Here is a 12,806-nt window from a genome sequence, read left to right as displayed (position 1 = left end):
CAAACATCCCTTCAAATTTCCATGTCATGAAAAGGTTCACCAGTTTAACAAACCTCTGTCAACTTGTTAAAGACACCATAAAAGAGGCAGTAGCAAAAAAAAAAAAAAAAAAAAAAAAAAAACCCAATGTGAACCCTCAGCCTGCAACATGTAAAACAGCTCAAAGTGTCTCTAGGAACTTTCCCCTCAAGTCCCTTTTGAGAATTTAGCTACTGGTCATGTTCACACACAGCAGTCCATCACTCATTTCATTTACAAGACTAACTGGGTGAAAGTGATGAGAAGCAAGTACTAGTTGTTGTTGTTGTTTTTGTTTAGTCGTTTAGTCGTGTCCGACTCTTCGTGACCCCATGGACCAGAGCACGCCAGGCACTTCTGTCTTCCACTGCCTCCCACAGTTTGGTCAGACTCATGTTTGTGGCTTCGAAGACACTATCCAACCATCTCTTCCTCTGTCGTCCCCTTCTCCTTGTACTCTCCATCTTTCCCAATATCAGGGTCTTTTCCAGGGAGTCTTCTCTTCTCATGAGGTGGCCAAAGTCTTGGAGCCTCAGCTTCAGGATATGTCCTTCCAGTGAGCACTCAGGGCTGATTTCCTTAAGAATGGATAGATTTGATCTTCTTGCAGTCCATGGGACTCTCAAGAGTCTCCTCCAGCACCATAATTCAAAAGCATCAATTCTTCAGCGATCAGCCTTCTTTATGTAATCCATAGTACTAGTAATCCATAGTAAATTCTCTGGCATTTCACCACAAGTTCAGCTGGACTACAGTCGCACCTTGTCGCACCTTGGTTGACGAACGCCTTGCAACTCAAACATTTTGGCTCCCGGACACCGCAAACCTGGAAGCGAGTGTTCTGGTTTGCAAACGTTCTCTGGAACCAGAACATCCAACAGGGCTTCCGATTGGCTGCAGGAGCTTCCTGCAGCCAATCGGAAGCCACGCCTTGGTTTCTGAATGTTTTGGAAGTCGAACGGACTTCCAGAATGGATTCCGTTTGACTTTTGAGGTACAACTGTATATATTTCTTAAGTCCCAGACACGTGATATCGTTTCTATACTTTTAAAACACATTTTCAACTGCAGGTGCAAAGAAATTGCAAGAAAAATAAGATCTTGAATTTTCACTCAGTCCTAACAAAAACATCATAGACAGCCCTAAGATCCAAAAATGCATTTTCATGCAAAAAAGAAATTGAGGAGCACCAATACCACACAATCAGCATATAGCAATGTGTTCTCTCCATGTTTAGTTTGTAGGCTCCGGTCCTACAAATGCTGCCAAATGCTGCGTCTGACTTCACTAGAAAGATTAGCAAGAGAAATGTTTGCCATGGGCTTTGTCTAAGGAAATCAACTGAAAGCGCTGCAGCTCATGTCTAGAACCAAAGTTCTGATGATAGCCACACAAACCCCTCTCACTGCTGGGACATTTTTGCTACGTATGTGGCACACATTCAGTTGCCCCTGGCTATTCTGCTAATGGGTCACATAAACCAGAGGTGGGCAATCTTTTTTCTCTCTGCATTCCTTCAAGGTCAGAGCTGATAATGGAAACAGCCAGATCCAAAAGCATTCTGTATTAACTAACATGAAATAAAGTCCAACTTGTTTCAGTTTTCAGCATGGCTGTTTCAGATAAGGGTGTAGGGGGCGAGAGACAGTGCAACAGATCAATACAGCTACTGTTCTGGAAAGCAAGTGAAAGTAATTCCTTTCTAACGTGTGTGTGTGTGTGTGTGTGTGAGAGAGAGAGAGAGAGAGAGAGAGAGAGAGAGAGAGAGAGAGATGAGGGATAAACGTCTTTTCCCTAAGCCATACAACCAGGAAACCTTTTTTATCTTTTGTCCCTTAAATCAATTTATTTTTACCCAATAAATTATTTCCTCTTCCCATTGTTCTGAAGCCACAAAGGAACAGAAAGGAAGGAATTCTGATGGCATGTAAGAATAGGGCAACTTCAGGAGAAAGTTGCATGTTGCTGAGCACACCTGCCTTGATACCACATTCAGTTAATTTCAGAGTCTGCTCCCAAAAATCTTTCACTTACCTTTCCCCTCATCACTTTAGTTTTTCTCCTATACTTCAGATTGCCAATATCATTGGCTGGAGGTCGTCACACCTGCCCATTCCATTCCTCCACCAAACTCTTTCTTTCCCCATCTTCTACCTGCTTAGCTTGTAGCAATCAAGATTCAGAGGCAGCCTGTTCCACGTCAATCAGTTCGTACCATCAGGAAGTCCTTCCTAATGTGCAGGCAAAGCCCCCTTTCTTGCTGTTTGAACCCTACCCTACAGCAACACAACACCTCTTTGTTTCCTCACCTGTATGTGACAGCTTGTTTCCTTTGCCCCATGAGCTGCCCCAGTGGCACGCAGGGCAAGATGCCTTGGGTTTGCTCCCAAAGTCCCTAGTTTGAAGTCTCTGGGACCTTATAACAGTTCCATGAAGGAATATCCTACAACTGCTTGCAGTAAGCAAACATCCATACAAGCCTTTTGATGCCAATACCCCAAAATAAACCCAAAACCTCTCCCAACACTTTCTCTTGTACACAACTATTGCCCTTCCTTCATACTCACCTGTGGCACAGAGTGATTTCCTGTTCCTGCCAGGTCTCTCTCTGAACTGGCTTACCTGTGCTGTTGTGTAACATAGGGTGTTTATGCTGAAAATCTCAGCTGTTGCTGCCAAATTTTATTCATGCGCTTAAAGGTAAAGGTACCCCTGCCCATACGGGCCAGTCATGTCCGACTCTGGGGTTGCGCGCGCCCATCTCACTTAAGAGGCCGGGGGCCAACGCTGTCCGAAGACACTTCCGGGTCACGTGGCCAGCGTGACAAGCTGCATCTGGCGAGCCAGCACCAGCGCAGCACACGGAAACGCCGTTTACCTTCCCGCTAGAAAGCGGTACCTATTTATCTACTTGCACTTTGACGTGCTTTCGAAATGCTAGGTTGGCAGGCGCTGGGACCGAGCAACGGGAGCACACCCCGCCGCGGGGATTCGAACCGCCGACCTGACGATCGGCAAGTCCTAGGCGCTGAGGTTTTATCCACAGCACCACCCGCGTCCCTTAAACGCAGGCTATTTCTCATGGGCTGTCTTTTATTACAATTGCAAAAACAGTGACAACTACCTTCCATTCTCTAGTCTGAAGCAACCGGAAACAATGAGAAAATTCTTTATACCACATCAGCAGCACATAATCTAACCAAACTTTCCCAGTCAAATTACTAAAGGATATTGATCGAATCAAATGTTCATTTGCTGACATCTAATGGCAATTTAAAGTATTGCAAGGAGTCAAAGGCAACAACCCCTCTCCTGTGTACAAACCAATTTTAACATTAAATATTTCATTTTTATGTTTTTGTAACTGTAGTTCAGTTAATTTTATTTTTGTAAGTAACTGGTCTTTTATCTACAAATAACTAAAATTATCTTCTCTGCGGTAATTTCTTTTTTATAAGGTGGTGCTATGTTGACAAATCAAACCATCATTCTTATTCCTATAAATGAACGTATGAAGGATATTTTCCAGGTTTCAAAACTCATATTAGTGAAACAAGGCATGCAGAGTCTTTCTTTAGTATTACTTGGGGTAAAAATTAAGCTAATTTTATGAAATGCCTATACCAGGTAAAAACCAATAGTTGCCCTCAAAGGGATGGAAGGGATGTTGTGATGGAGAGACCTCTGGAAACCTAAAAAATGGCTCACCCTTTGGCAGAGAACAGTCCAGGAAAGGAGGGGGGCCAGGAGACAGAGATGAGGCAGGCTGCTGATGAATCCAGGGGGGTCTCCCCCTCCTGCTGAGACCAGCTCCCCTCCGCCACTGGTCTCCCAGAACACACAGAGAAATGAAGAGGGCAGAGCAAAGAGAGAGAAGATGAAGGAGCCTTGTGATGCTGGGGAAGGACCCAGGGGAGAAGCCTTCGCAAGGGGAGGGGAGGCAAGGACCTACAATTTTTGCAACTGCCTCATTGAGGCAAGACTTACTGGGAAGAGTTGGTGTGATCACTAGGACTGAGCTACAGTGGTACCTCTAGTTACGAACTTAATTCGTTCCGGAGGTCCGTTCTTAACCTGAAACTGCTCTTAATTAGAGGCATGCTTTCGCTATTGGGGCCTCTTGCTGCCACTGCGCCGCCAGCACACAATTTCCGTTCTCATCCTGGGACAAAGTTCTCAACTTGAGGTAACTCTTCCAGGTTAGTGGCGTTTGTAACCTGAAGCGTTTGTAACCTGGAGGGTTTGCAACTCGAGGTAACACTGTACTTTGTTTCTTTGAATAAAGAGTTAATTTCACTGACACCTTGTGAGTTACTGCTGACTTTCTCCCCCTCCTGACAGTAGACTAAGGAAAAGAGACTTGTTTTGGGCTCTGAAATGTGCTCCGTGGCAATGTCTGTTTCTCTCGGGAGGCCTAATGTTGGAGCAGCATGATTTGGCTGTCCACTTGGAGTGCTTAAGCTGTGCCACCACCTATGCTCAACTTGTACATTTGTAAATAAACAGCATAAACCTCCAGGGACCTCCTACCAAAGAAAACCAAACCTGAGTAAGTGAACTTCTCACCGTCCAAGGATGTGGGAAGAGCACAAGAACGGGGGGAATTAACTGCAGTGCTAAGGGAGGTATGTGTACAGCGAACGAGTTTCGCTTGCACAACAGGACTTGCCCCCCTCTCCTCCCCTGTAGATCCTCTGTGGATGCCCTAAACCTGTTCTGGGAGTTCCCCCAGCCCGCCAGAGCAGATTTAGAGGGCAGAAGAGGAGGAGGAGGTGGAGAAGTATTAGCTGTCCAATGCTGCACAGTATGTTTTACTGTCATATTTTAAAACCATTCTTCATTTGCTTCTACTCACTACAAGGCACTACATTACACCGCTCCTTGTTATCCTTCGTTATATTTTAAGAAGCACATCTCTCTTTCCATACAGCTGAACTGACCATTCAAGGGTTGGACTAAGCATCGCAGATCAGTTGGTGTGACATCCAGCATCTCACAGACAGCACCACAGATGGTAACGGAAGTATTTCCTGGAGAGAATCCAGTCCCATGTATGTGTATTTCTCCACCACCTAGGCAACCTTGAAGGAAAAAACAGAAAATTTGCATTGAGCTAAACAATTGCCAGCTGCTGAGATCTTCTTGTTAACAACAGTCAATCCAGAAATATGAAATACCCAGCCATTGGAGATAGTTTATGAAGATACAGGCAGCTCTTGTGCCATCCATATATCCACACAGAAATCCCACAACCATACAGAGGTGGTTACACACAAAAAGAGTATACAACAGATAAGCTCTTGAGCAGGTTACAGAAGGCTTCACCATAGCCTCAGAATACAAGGCAGTGACTAAATACCCCATTAGTATCCAAAGAGGTTTTTTAGTTCAGCGCCTGCAGAGTTATGTGTTTCTACAATATATCGCTATTAATGAGCTATACTAAAGTCCTGTGATACCCTTCATTTAACAGTTAATACATTGTTTCGCTGGCCATTTGCTATTACCATAGCATACCTCTGAATGTGCCAAGAGTAAAGCAAGACAGAGAGAGAGAGAGAAAGAGAGAGGTGGTGAAGATCAGGTACTGGAGTTTGGGCATTTCTTCCAAAGTCAGTAATGGATTTCTGAAACTTAAGAATTTGCAAGAGTCTCTGCTGCAGGAAACAAACTGCTCAAGATTTGCTTTAGAGTATTTCCTGAGACAATAGAAAAGCAGGAAAGACTGTTCATTTACTGCAAGTCAGAAGGCTTTCAGCAGAAAGAGTATTAAACCTGAGAGCATTGGGATGTATGCTTTAAGCAAGGAGCACACGTTTCTTGTAAGCTCCACACTTTCTCTCTACCAGGAAAAAGATTTTTAAAAGCAGAGGTAACAAGTAGTCTCACAATTACAGCAGGAACCCATTGACTGCAGCCCATGCGTTCTCATATCTATGTTGTTATAATATATTGCCATTGTCCCGTGTCTACATTCCACGCCACTCCAACAAGGTCAAAATAAAATTATCTTGAAAGTCTGCTTACCAAAGCTGTTGTTTACAGACATAACCATCAGGACAGAAGGGAACACCAAATGGGAGGAAGCCAAGCCTTGGAGGGCATCTCCGCCTGTCACGTTATGCTCCCCAGCGGGAAGCTGAGGGAGTGTGCAGCTCAAAGTTGTATTGTTGCCAACAACATTGGCACAGGAAGAGCCTCCAATGAAAACATACATGTCTTCTGTCTGCCGGATCCGTGACACCCTGATTGTCAGATGCTGATTCACAGAAGGTAGAAGGGAAAGAAAGACAGGTGTGGAATCTTCGCTGTAGTTTATTTCCCCAATATGGTACGAGGCGCCATCTATGTTCAGCTGCACTGTGGCAACCCCAGTGCCTGGAGGGGTGAGGCACTGAAGAGCCCAGTATGTGACACTGGTAAGGAGACAGTGGAGCTCTCCTATGAGAATGGAGGTCTCATTCCTGCCTCGTAATGCTAGGCCGTCGAGTGTGAGAAGGCCTCTGCCGTTGACGCTGAAATTCTGGGGGTAAAATTGGAGGACGTGGGGAACAACTCTGAAAATGCTGGAGCCTTTCTGCCTCAGGCACGCTTGACCCCAGCTTCTGCTCAGCACAGAAATGCTGTGTTCTCCAGCGTTGAGGCTGCCTGTCTGGCACTTGATCCAGGTTTCATTCAAAGCTGTGACATTGCAAGGGAGATGACCATCCACATCTATCAAGGTTTCATCCCCTGCTCTATCTAACCGCTGGCCTCTGATCAACAAGTAAGTGAGCCTCCCGTTCCACGTCATGGTCACGGCATCAATAACAAGGGTCAGGTCTTCAAGAAGATGAAGTGAGCAGCCCCCTAGGCAGTGGCTAGTGATCCCATTCACAGTCACTGTGACGCTAAGGACTTGAGATGCACCACGCAGCTGCCAGTCATTCAGAACAGGATCACCTGGGGAAAGGGCGCATTTTATGAGGCTGTCGTTTGAACTCTGGATCTCACAGGTGAAGTTGCCTGTTAGATTCACCCAAACTGAATTTGTCCACGATTTTAAAGAAACACCAGATATGGTGAGCAGCTGCCCCCCACATATGGAGCCACGAGATGGAAAAATCATCTTTATCAGGGGGCGTACCGTTACATGCTGCATCTCTGCTGGTATGCTGGCATAGCCCGCCTGCTTCTGCAGAATTCTTAAAAGATACTGTCCGGGTTCTAGTGTGCTTAGGGGTACAGAGCACTGAAAGCCAACTGCAGAGTGGTTGGTGTTCTCCACCTCAAGCTGGCATTCCTCATCTCCCAGCATAGCCACTGAAATGGTCACATTGGTCTGTTTTATGCTCAGCCGTACACTATCATTCAGCATTTCTACTCTAATATCTGTAATATCTGGAGTCAAAGACATTTTGTAAAGAAAGTTAACATTCTCCTTTGGGAAACTCAAGGCAGGTGTGTCCACAGATGACCTGTTGCCTATGAGCACCTCCACTTGCGCTGGAAAGTCTTCTAAGGTGGCATTGGCTAGCTGAGTGACAGGTGGAGTCTGACACAAAATCCTCCCATCGTTCACGCTGGTAACGCGACAAAGCTGTGAGTCTACCAAGACTGAGACCACGTCTGGGCTGTTGCCAAAGCCTGTTCCAGAGATTGTGAGCAATGTCCCACCTAGGAAACAGATAATAAAATCTCAGTGCACTAAAACCCAACTTACAAAGTCTAATATTACATTTAGGCTTAGGCAGTGTAGAACTATGCAAATGAGAACTGAGTTAGTTCCCAAACGGCTACCATTGCATTTTATGGGACACACTAAATGGGCTGCAAATTGGGATACAGTTGGGGGCGGGGAATCTGTCCCCTGCCATGCACACAAGGTTCAACAACAGTACTGTATAACTTTAGCTCCTACTCCAACAATTTATCTGTGATCCTTGACAGTCTTACTGCACAAACATGTATGATGCATTGATAGCGTTTACCCAGCAAAGAACCACAACATGGCTCCATTTTGAAGATCTCTGTGACGTAATGGATTAATGGCTCCACTCTAGGAAAAAAAGAGAGACCCATATACAATTCAGTTGTATATTTTTTCTTATATGCAAAGAGTCTTATTTCTGTGCTTGATAAGATTGAATTTCATTTTCCTCCATGTTGGACTAATGCACATGGCAGCTGTGATTTACATGATCTTTGGAGGCCTTTTGCCATCTTTTTTGGACAAGTCACAAACTGCTGCATGTAGGTGCCTCCAAGTGATCCCTGCTGGGCTGAAGACCCAACAGCCCTGTACATTCTGGCAGCAAACTACATGGAGGCCACTAAGGGCTCGCTCAAACTTCCACTTGCCTCATGCTTCCCCTGGGAAAACATGGTGTTTTCTGCTGGATGGAAACAAATGGCAATCTGTAGAAAACCCAACTGACGTTTGTTCCGATTCCACGGTTTTTCCAGAGAAAGTGGTGGGACAATGAAAAACTGCTCAGACCCTTACCTAGAAAGCACAAGTCAAGCAGAAAACCTCTCAGTCCCATACTTTCTAGGCAGAAGACTAGCAAGTGTGGACAAGCCCTGGCTGTCTGGAGGCTTTAAATTTTTACTTTGAGCTCATCTTCTTACTGTTTGAGAAGAACCTGTCTGAATAATTTTTAGTTCTTCAGTCTAAAGAATTAAAATAATTTACCACAGCCCATACATATATGTTTGTGTGTATGCGTACACACACACACCTGCAACCATGATATTAAACCCTTCATAATAGTTTGATCAGCAAGAAAACACTAAAACATTTTTAAATAATACCCAAACAACATAGATCTCTCGTGTCAACAAATATTCATTGGTAGGGATTATACTACAGTCTCATTTTTTATCATTCCCTTAAAAGAATCCACAGTAAATTACATTATATTTGCTTACCCGCTAGTGCCTAGTGAGACGTTATTGAAAATGACAGAAAAGCTGTATAATCCATTTGTCAGAGAAGGCAGTACTACACTGATTCCGTGATCTGATAGTGCTTGGATTTGTCCCACAGACTCCTGAATTCTGAACTGCACGTCCAGACAGGTATAATTGGTGAGGGATGATATTCCTATGTGGAGCACCTCACCCCCTGCAGAGAATGAAAGACAACTTGCAGACGCTGCTATTAATACAGTGGAAAGCATGACCTACTCCCATAACAAAGCATGACCTACTCCCACTGTAATAATCTTAAGCAGAATTCAGAATTATAAGAACAGCCCTGCTGGAGCAGATCTAAGGCCCATCTATATTTTTTTAAAAAGATATTTATTAAAAGTTTTTTGGTTACAGAAAAAAAGTGTAAAGAAAAACAGACACAATGAAAATTTTTTACAAACAATACATCAAAAATAAGAAAAGAAAAAAGAACAGTACATCAAAATAGCCTAATAAAAAGAAAAAAAGAAAACACATCCAGATTCCGTATCATAATCTTTCATTTACTTATTTCCTCGACTTCCTCACACCTCCCTTTTTTGTATTCTAGTTCAAGTTAACTAATTCAGCAAATTCCTTCCCTCTTTCACAATTTTTTGTTCTTTAATTCGTCTTCACCTAATCATACTTTTATATTTTCCAATTTAGCCCAAACAATCAGTTTTTGCTTAATTCTTTAGCACCTTTCTGCTAAAACCATATAGCAACATTCCAGTATTCTTCTAACATTCATTAATTTTACAATATTTCTGTAAATATACTTTAATTTTTTTCCAGTCTTCTTCCATCAACTCTTCTCCCTAGATCTAAGGCCCATCTAGTCCAGACTCCCATTCTCACAGTGGCTGGTTGCCATTGATAGACTTATCCTCTTTCAATGTATTCAATCCTCTTTCAAAGCCATCCAAGTGGAGGAAGCGAATTCTACTATCTAACTGCTCTGCTGTGTGAATTACAGTGGTACCTCTGGTTACGAACTTAATTCTTTCTGGAGGTCCATTCTTAACCTGAAACTGTTCTTTACCTGAGGTACCACTTTAGCTAATGGGGCAGCCACACCACCGCCATGCAACTTCTGTTCTCATCCTGACGTAAAGTTATTAACCCAAGGTACTACTTCCGGGTTAGCAGACTCTGTAACTTGAGGTGTTTGTAACCCAAGGTACCACTGTACTTTCATTTGTCTGCCCTGATTCTTCCAACATTTAGCTTCATTTGATGGCCCCAAGTTATTGCATTACGAGAGACCGGGGGGGGGGGATGGGGACTTTTCACTAGCCACTTTCTCCATACCAGCAAGCACCTCCCTTTCCACTCACCTTTTCTCCAAATTAAAAAGCTCCAAACATTTCCTCATATGGGAGTTGCTCCATCCCCTTGGTCCTTTTGGTTGCTCTGTTTCTGTACCTTTTCCAGCTCTACAATAGTCTTTTTGAGGTGACCAGAACTTTACAATTTACAATCCCAAGAGTGACTGGACGATAGAGTTGTATAATGGCATCATGATATTGGCAGTTCTGTTTTGAGTCCCTGTCCTAAGGATATCTAACATAGAAGTTGTTTTTTTCTCAGCTGCTGTTCATTGAGTCACCATTTTCATTCTGCTGTCTATCTACTATGACCCTAGTCCAGGGGTCAGCAAGGTTCACCTTGCCTGGGCGGGTTTACTCCAGCAGAGATCCCTCCATGGGCTGGATCGCGCGTGTGACAGCGAATGCCTGCGTCTGCGCAGATGCGATTTCGGCGCCGGCGCTGCGCCGCTTTAGCGCAGCATACAGGGACTCATTGAGCTGGCGGGTAAATTCAGGGGGCGGCTTGGGGGCCAGTTAAACAACCCGCGTGGGCCACTTGTGAGTCACGGGCCTTAGGTTGCTGACCTCTGCCCTAGTCAGTCACCACCAGTTCAGACCTCATTAACATATATGTAAAATCAGTATTCAGATGTAAGCTGCCATTGATATGGAGGTGCTACTTAGTTAATAGTCATCAATAGATTTAATCTCCTTGCTTTGCTGGCTCTTATCAATCATTTCACTCCATTGCTACTCAAGGACTATTCTGCACTCGCAAACTATTGAGAGGGCCTGTGGGATTTTCTTCCCAAGGTGAACTACATGAGCCATGTGTGTGTCCTCAGGCTTCAGCAACATGCCAGGATATTGAACAAGGAGCAGAGCAGCGGGGTCCACAATCTCCTTACCTATATTTTAAATAGTAAGATGAACAAGCTAATCTGCCAGCTTTGAGTATGAATGCGTTTATACCAGCCCATGACAGTAAGTCCTCATCCACACTTCTGCTTCTCCGCTGCTTTCCCCTGGGAAAACTCTCCGTTTACTGCTAAATTGGAGCAAACAGCAAGTGGGTTCATTACAGATTGAAGTTTGCTCCGATTTAGCACTAAAGAGCATGTTTCATGGGCTAAAGCAACAGGGCAAAGGCAAAACCACTGGGACCCTTGCCTAGAAAGCATGGGAGAATAGGAAAATTGCTTGGACCCATGCTTTCTAGGCACAGGACGAGTAGAAGACCTTAGACAAAGGTAGGCAAACTAAGGCCCGGGGGGCAGATCCAGCCCAATCACCTTCTAAATCCGGCCTGCGGATAGTCCAGGAATCAGCGTGTTTTTACATGAGTAGAATGTGCCCTTTTATTTAAAATGCATCTCTGGGTTATTTGTGGGGCCTGCCTGGTGTTTTTACATGAGCAGAATGTGTGTTTTTATTTAAAATGCATCTCTGGGTTATTTGTGGGGCATAGGAACTTGTTCATTTTCCCAAAAAAAAATATAGTCCGGCCCCCTACAAGGTCTGAGGGACAGTGGACCAGCCCCCTGCTGGAAAAGTTTGCTGACCCCTGACCTAAGACAATACAAGTATGGTCTTCAGGTCCATTTCAGAAAATGTAGTTCATTCTATTATTATTTCCATAAGAAGCTGCTTGGGGCAGGCGCCTGTTTCCCCACTGACATACATAAGCACCAGGAGCAGTTTGTTTATATGAATCACCACTTCTAAAACATGTCACATGCAGCCAGTGACATTTTAAAATACCTAAACATTGGAAAAATGGAAGAAGAGGAAGAGGGAGAGGGAGGAGGAGGAGGAGGAGGAGGAGGAGGAGGAGGAGGAGGAGGAGATGACAACAACAATGTTCAGGGATTTTTGCCCCTTTTACCTGCTATGCTGCTTCTGTTTCTGCTCAGTGACAAAATGAGTGGATTTAGTGATGGATCATATGTGAATGCATTGGCAAAGACCGCAGGCCCGTGCTCATTAACCAGCATGAGATGGGCAGTATAGTCTTCTCCACTCTAGAAGGAACGAACAGAACATGAGTAACCATAGGGACTGTGCACTAGTAAGCCATTTCCTCCAGGGAAAATGAAAGGTAGTAGGTTTGAGGTAATATTCAGTTAGCACTTTTACACTACATGACAGCCACTCATCCCTCCTGTAATAAGGATCCTGTTGCTCCTAAACCATTGTACAGGGGCATTCAACTGGGTAATTGCATGAATGCTTGCACAATGGGACGTTCACCTCTCTTCTCGCCTCATGCACAACCTGCACTATAGCAAGATGGAGGGTTGGGGGCAAATGTCAGATTTAGGGCACCAGGGGGGTGTCACTGTGGAAGCAGAAGTCATTCAGCTCACAGAACTATTTAGTTGAATACTTTGCAAAGGGACCTACTTCTGAGCAGAAATGTATATCATTGTACAATAAGTTAAATAAAGGTAAAGGGTAAAGGAAAACCTGACCATTAGGTCCAGTCGTGGCTGACTCTGGGGTTGTGGCGCTCATCTTGCTTTACTGGCCAGCTTCCGGGT

General features: G+C 44.3%; 1 protein-coding gene across 2 annotated transcripts in view; it reads right to left on the bottom strand.

Annotated features, from left to right (window-relative positions):
- Positions 1–12,806, bottom strand: part of PKHD1 (PKHD1 ciliary IPT domain containing fibrocystin/polyductin) — a 240,228-nt gene that overhangs the window by 176,530 nt on the left and 50,892 nt on the right. For both annotated transcript variants that reach the window (XM_083435262.1, XM_083435263.1), the window contains 5 exons: positions 12,152–12,287; positions 8,930–9,125; positions 7,990–8,057; positions 6,047–7,675; positions 4,960–5,100 (listed from right to left, as the gene is read on the bottom strand). In XM_083435262.1, the coding sequence (XP_083291388.1) occupies positions 4,960–5,100; positions 6,047–7,675; positions 7,990–8,057; positions 8,930–9,125; positions 12,152–12,287 (2,170 nt within the window). The remainder of the gene's footprint in view (positions 1–4,959; positions 5,101–6,046; positions 7,676–7,989; positions 8,058–8,929; positions 9,126–12,151; positions 12,288–12,806) is intronic.

The sequence above is a fragment of the Podarcis tiliguerta genome (genome assembly GCF_965153285.1).
Source record: "Podarcis tiliguerta genome assembly, chromosome: 3".
NCBI classification, from domain to species: Eukaryota; Metazoa; Chordata; class Lepidosauria; order Squamata; family Lacertidae; genus Podarcis; species Podarcis tiliguerta.
This window is presented reverse-complemented; position numbering and strand designations above follow the sequence as displayed.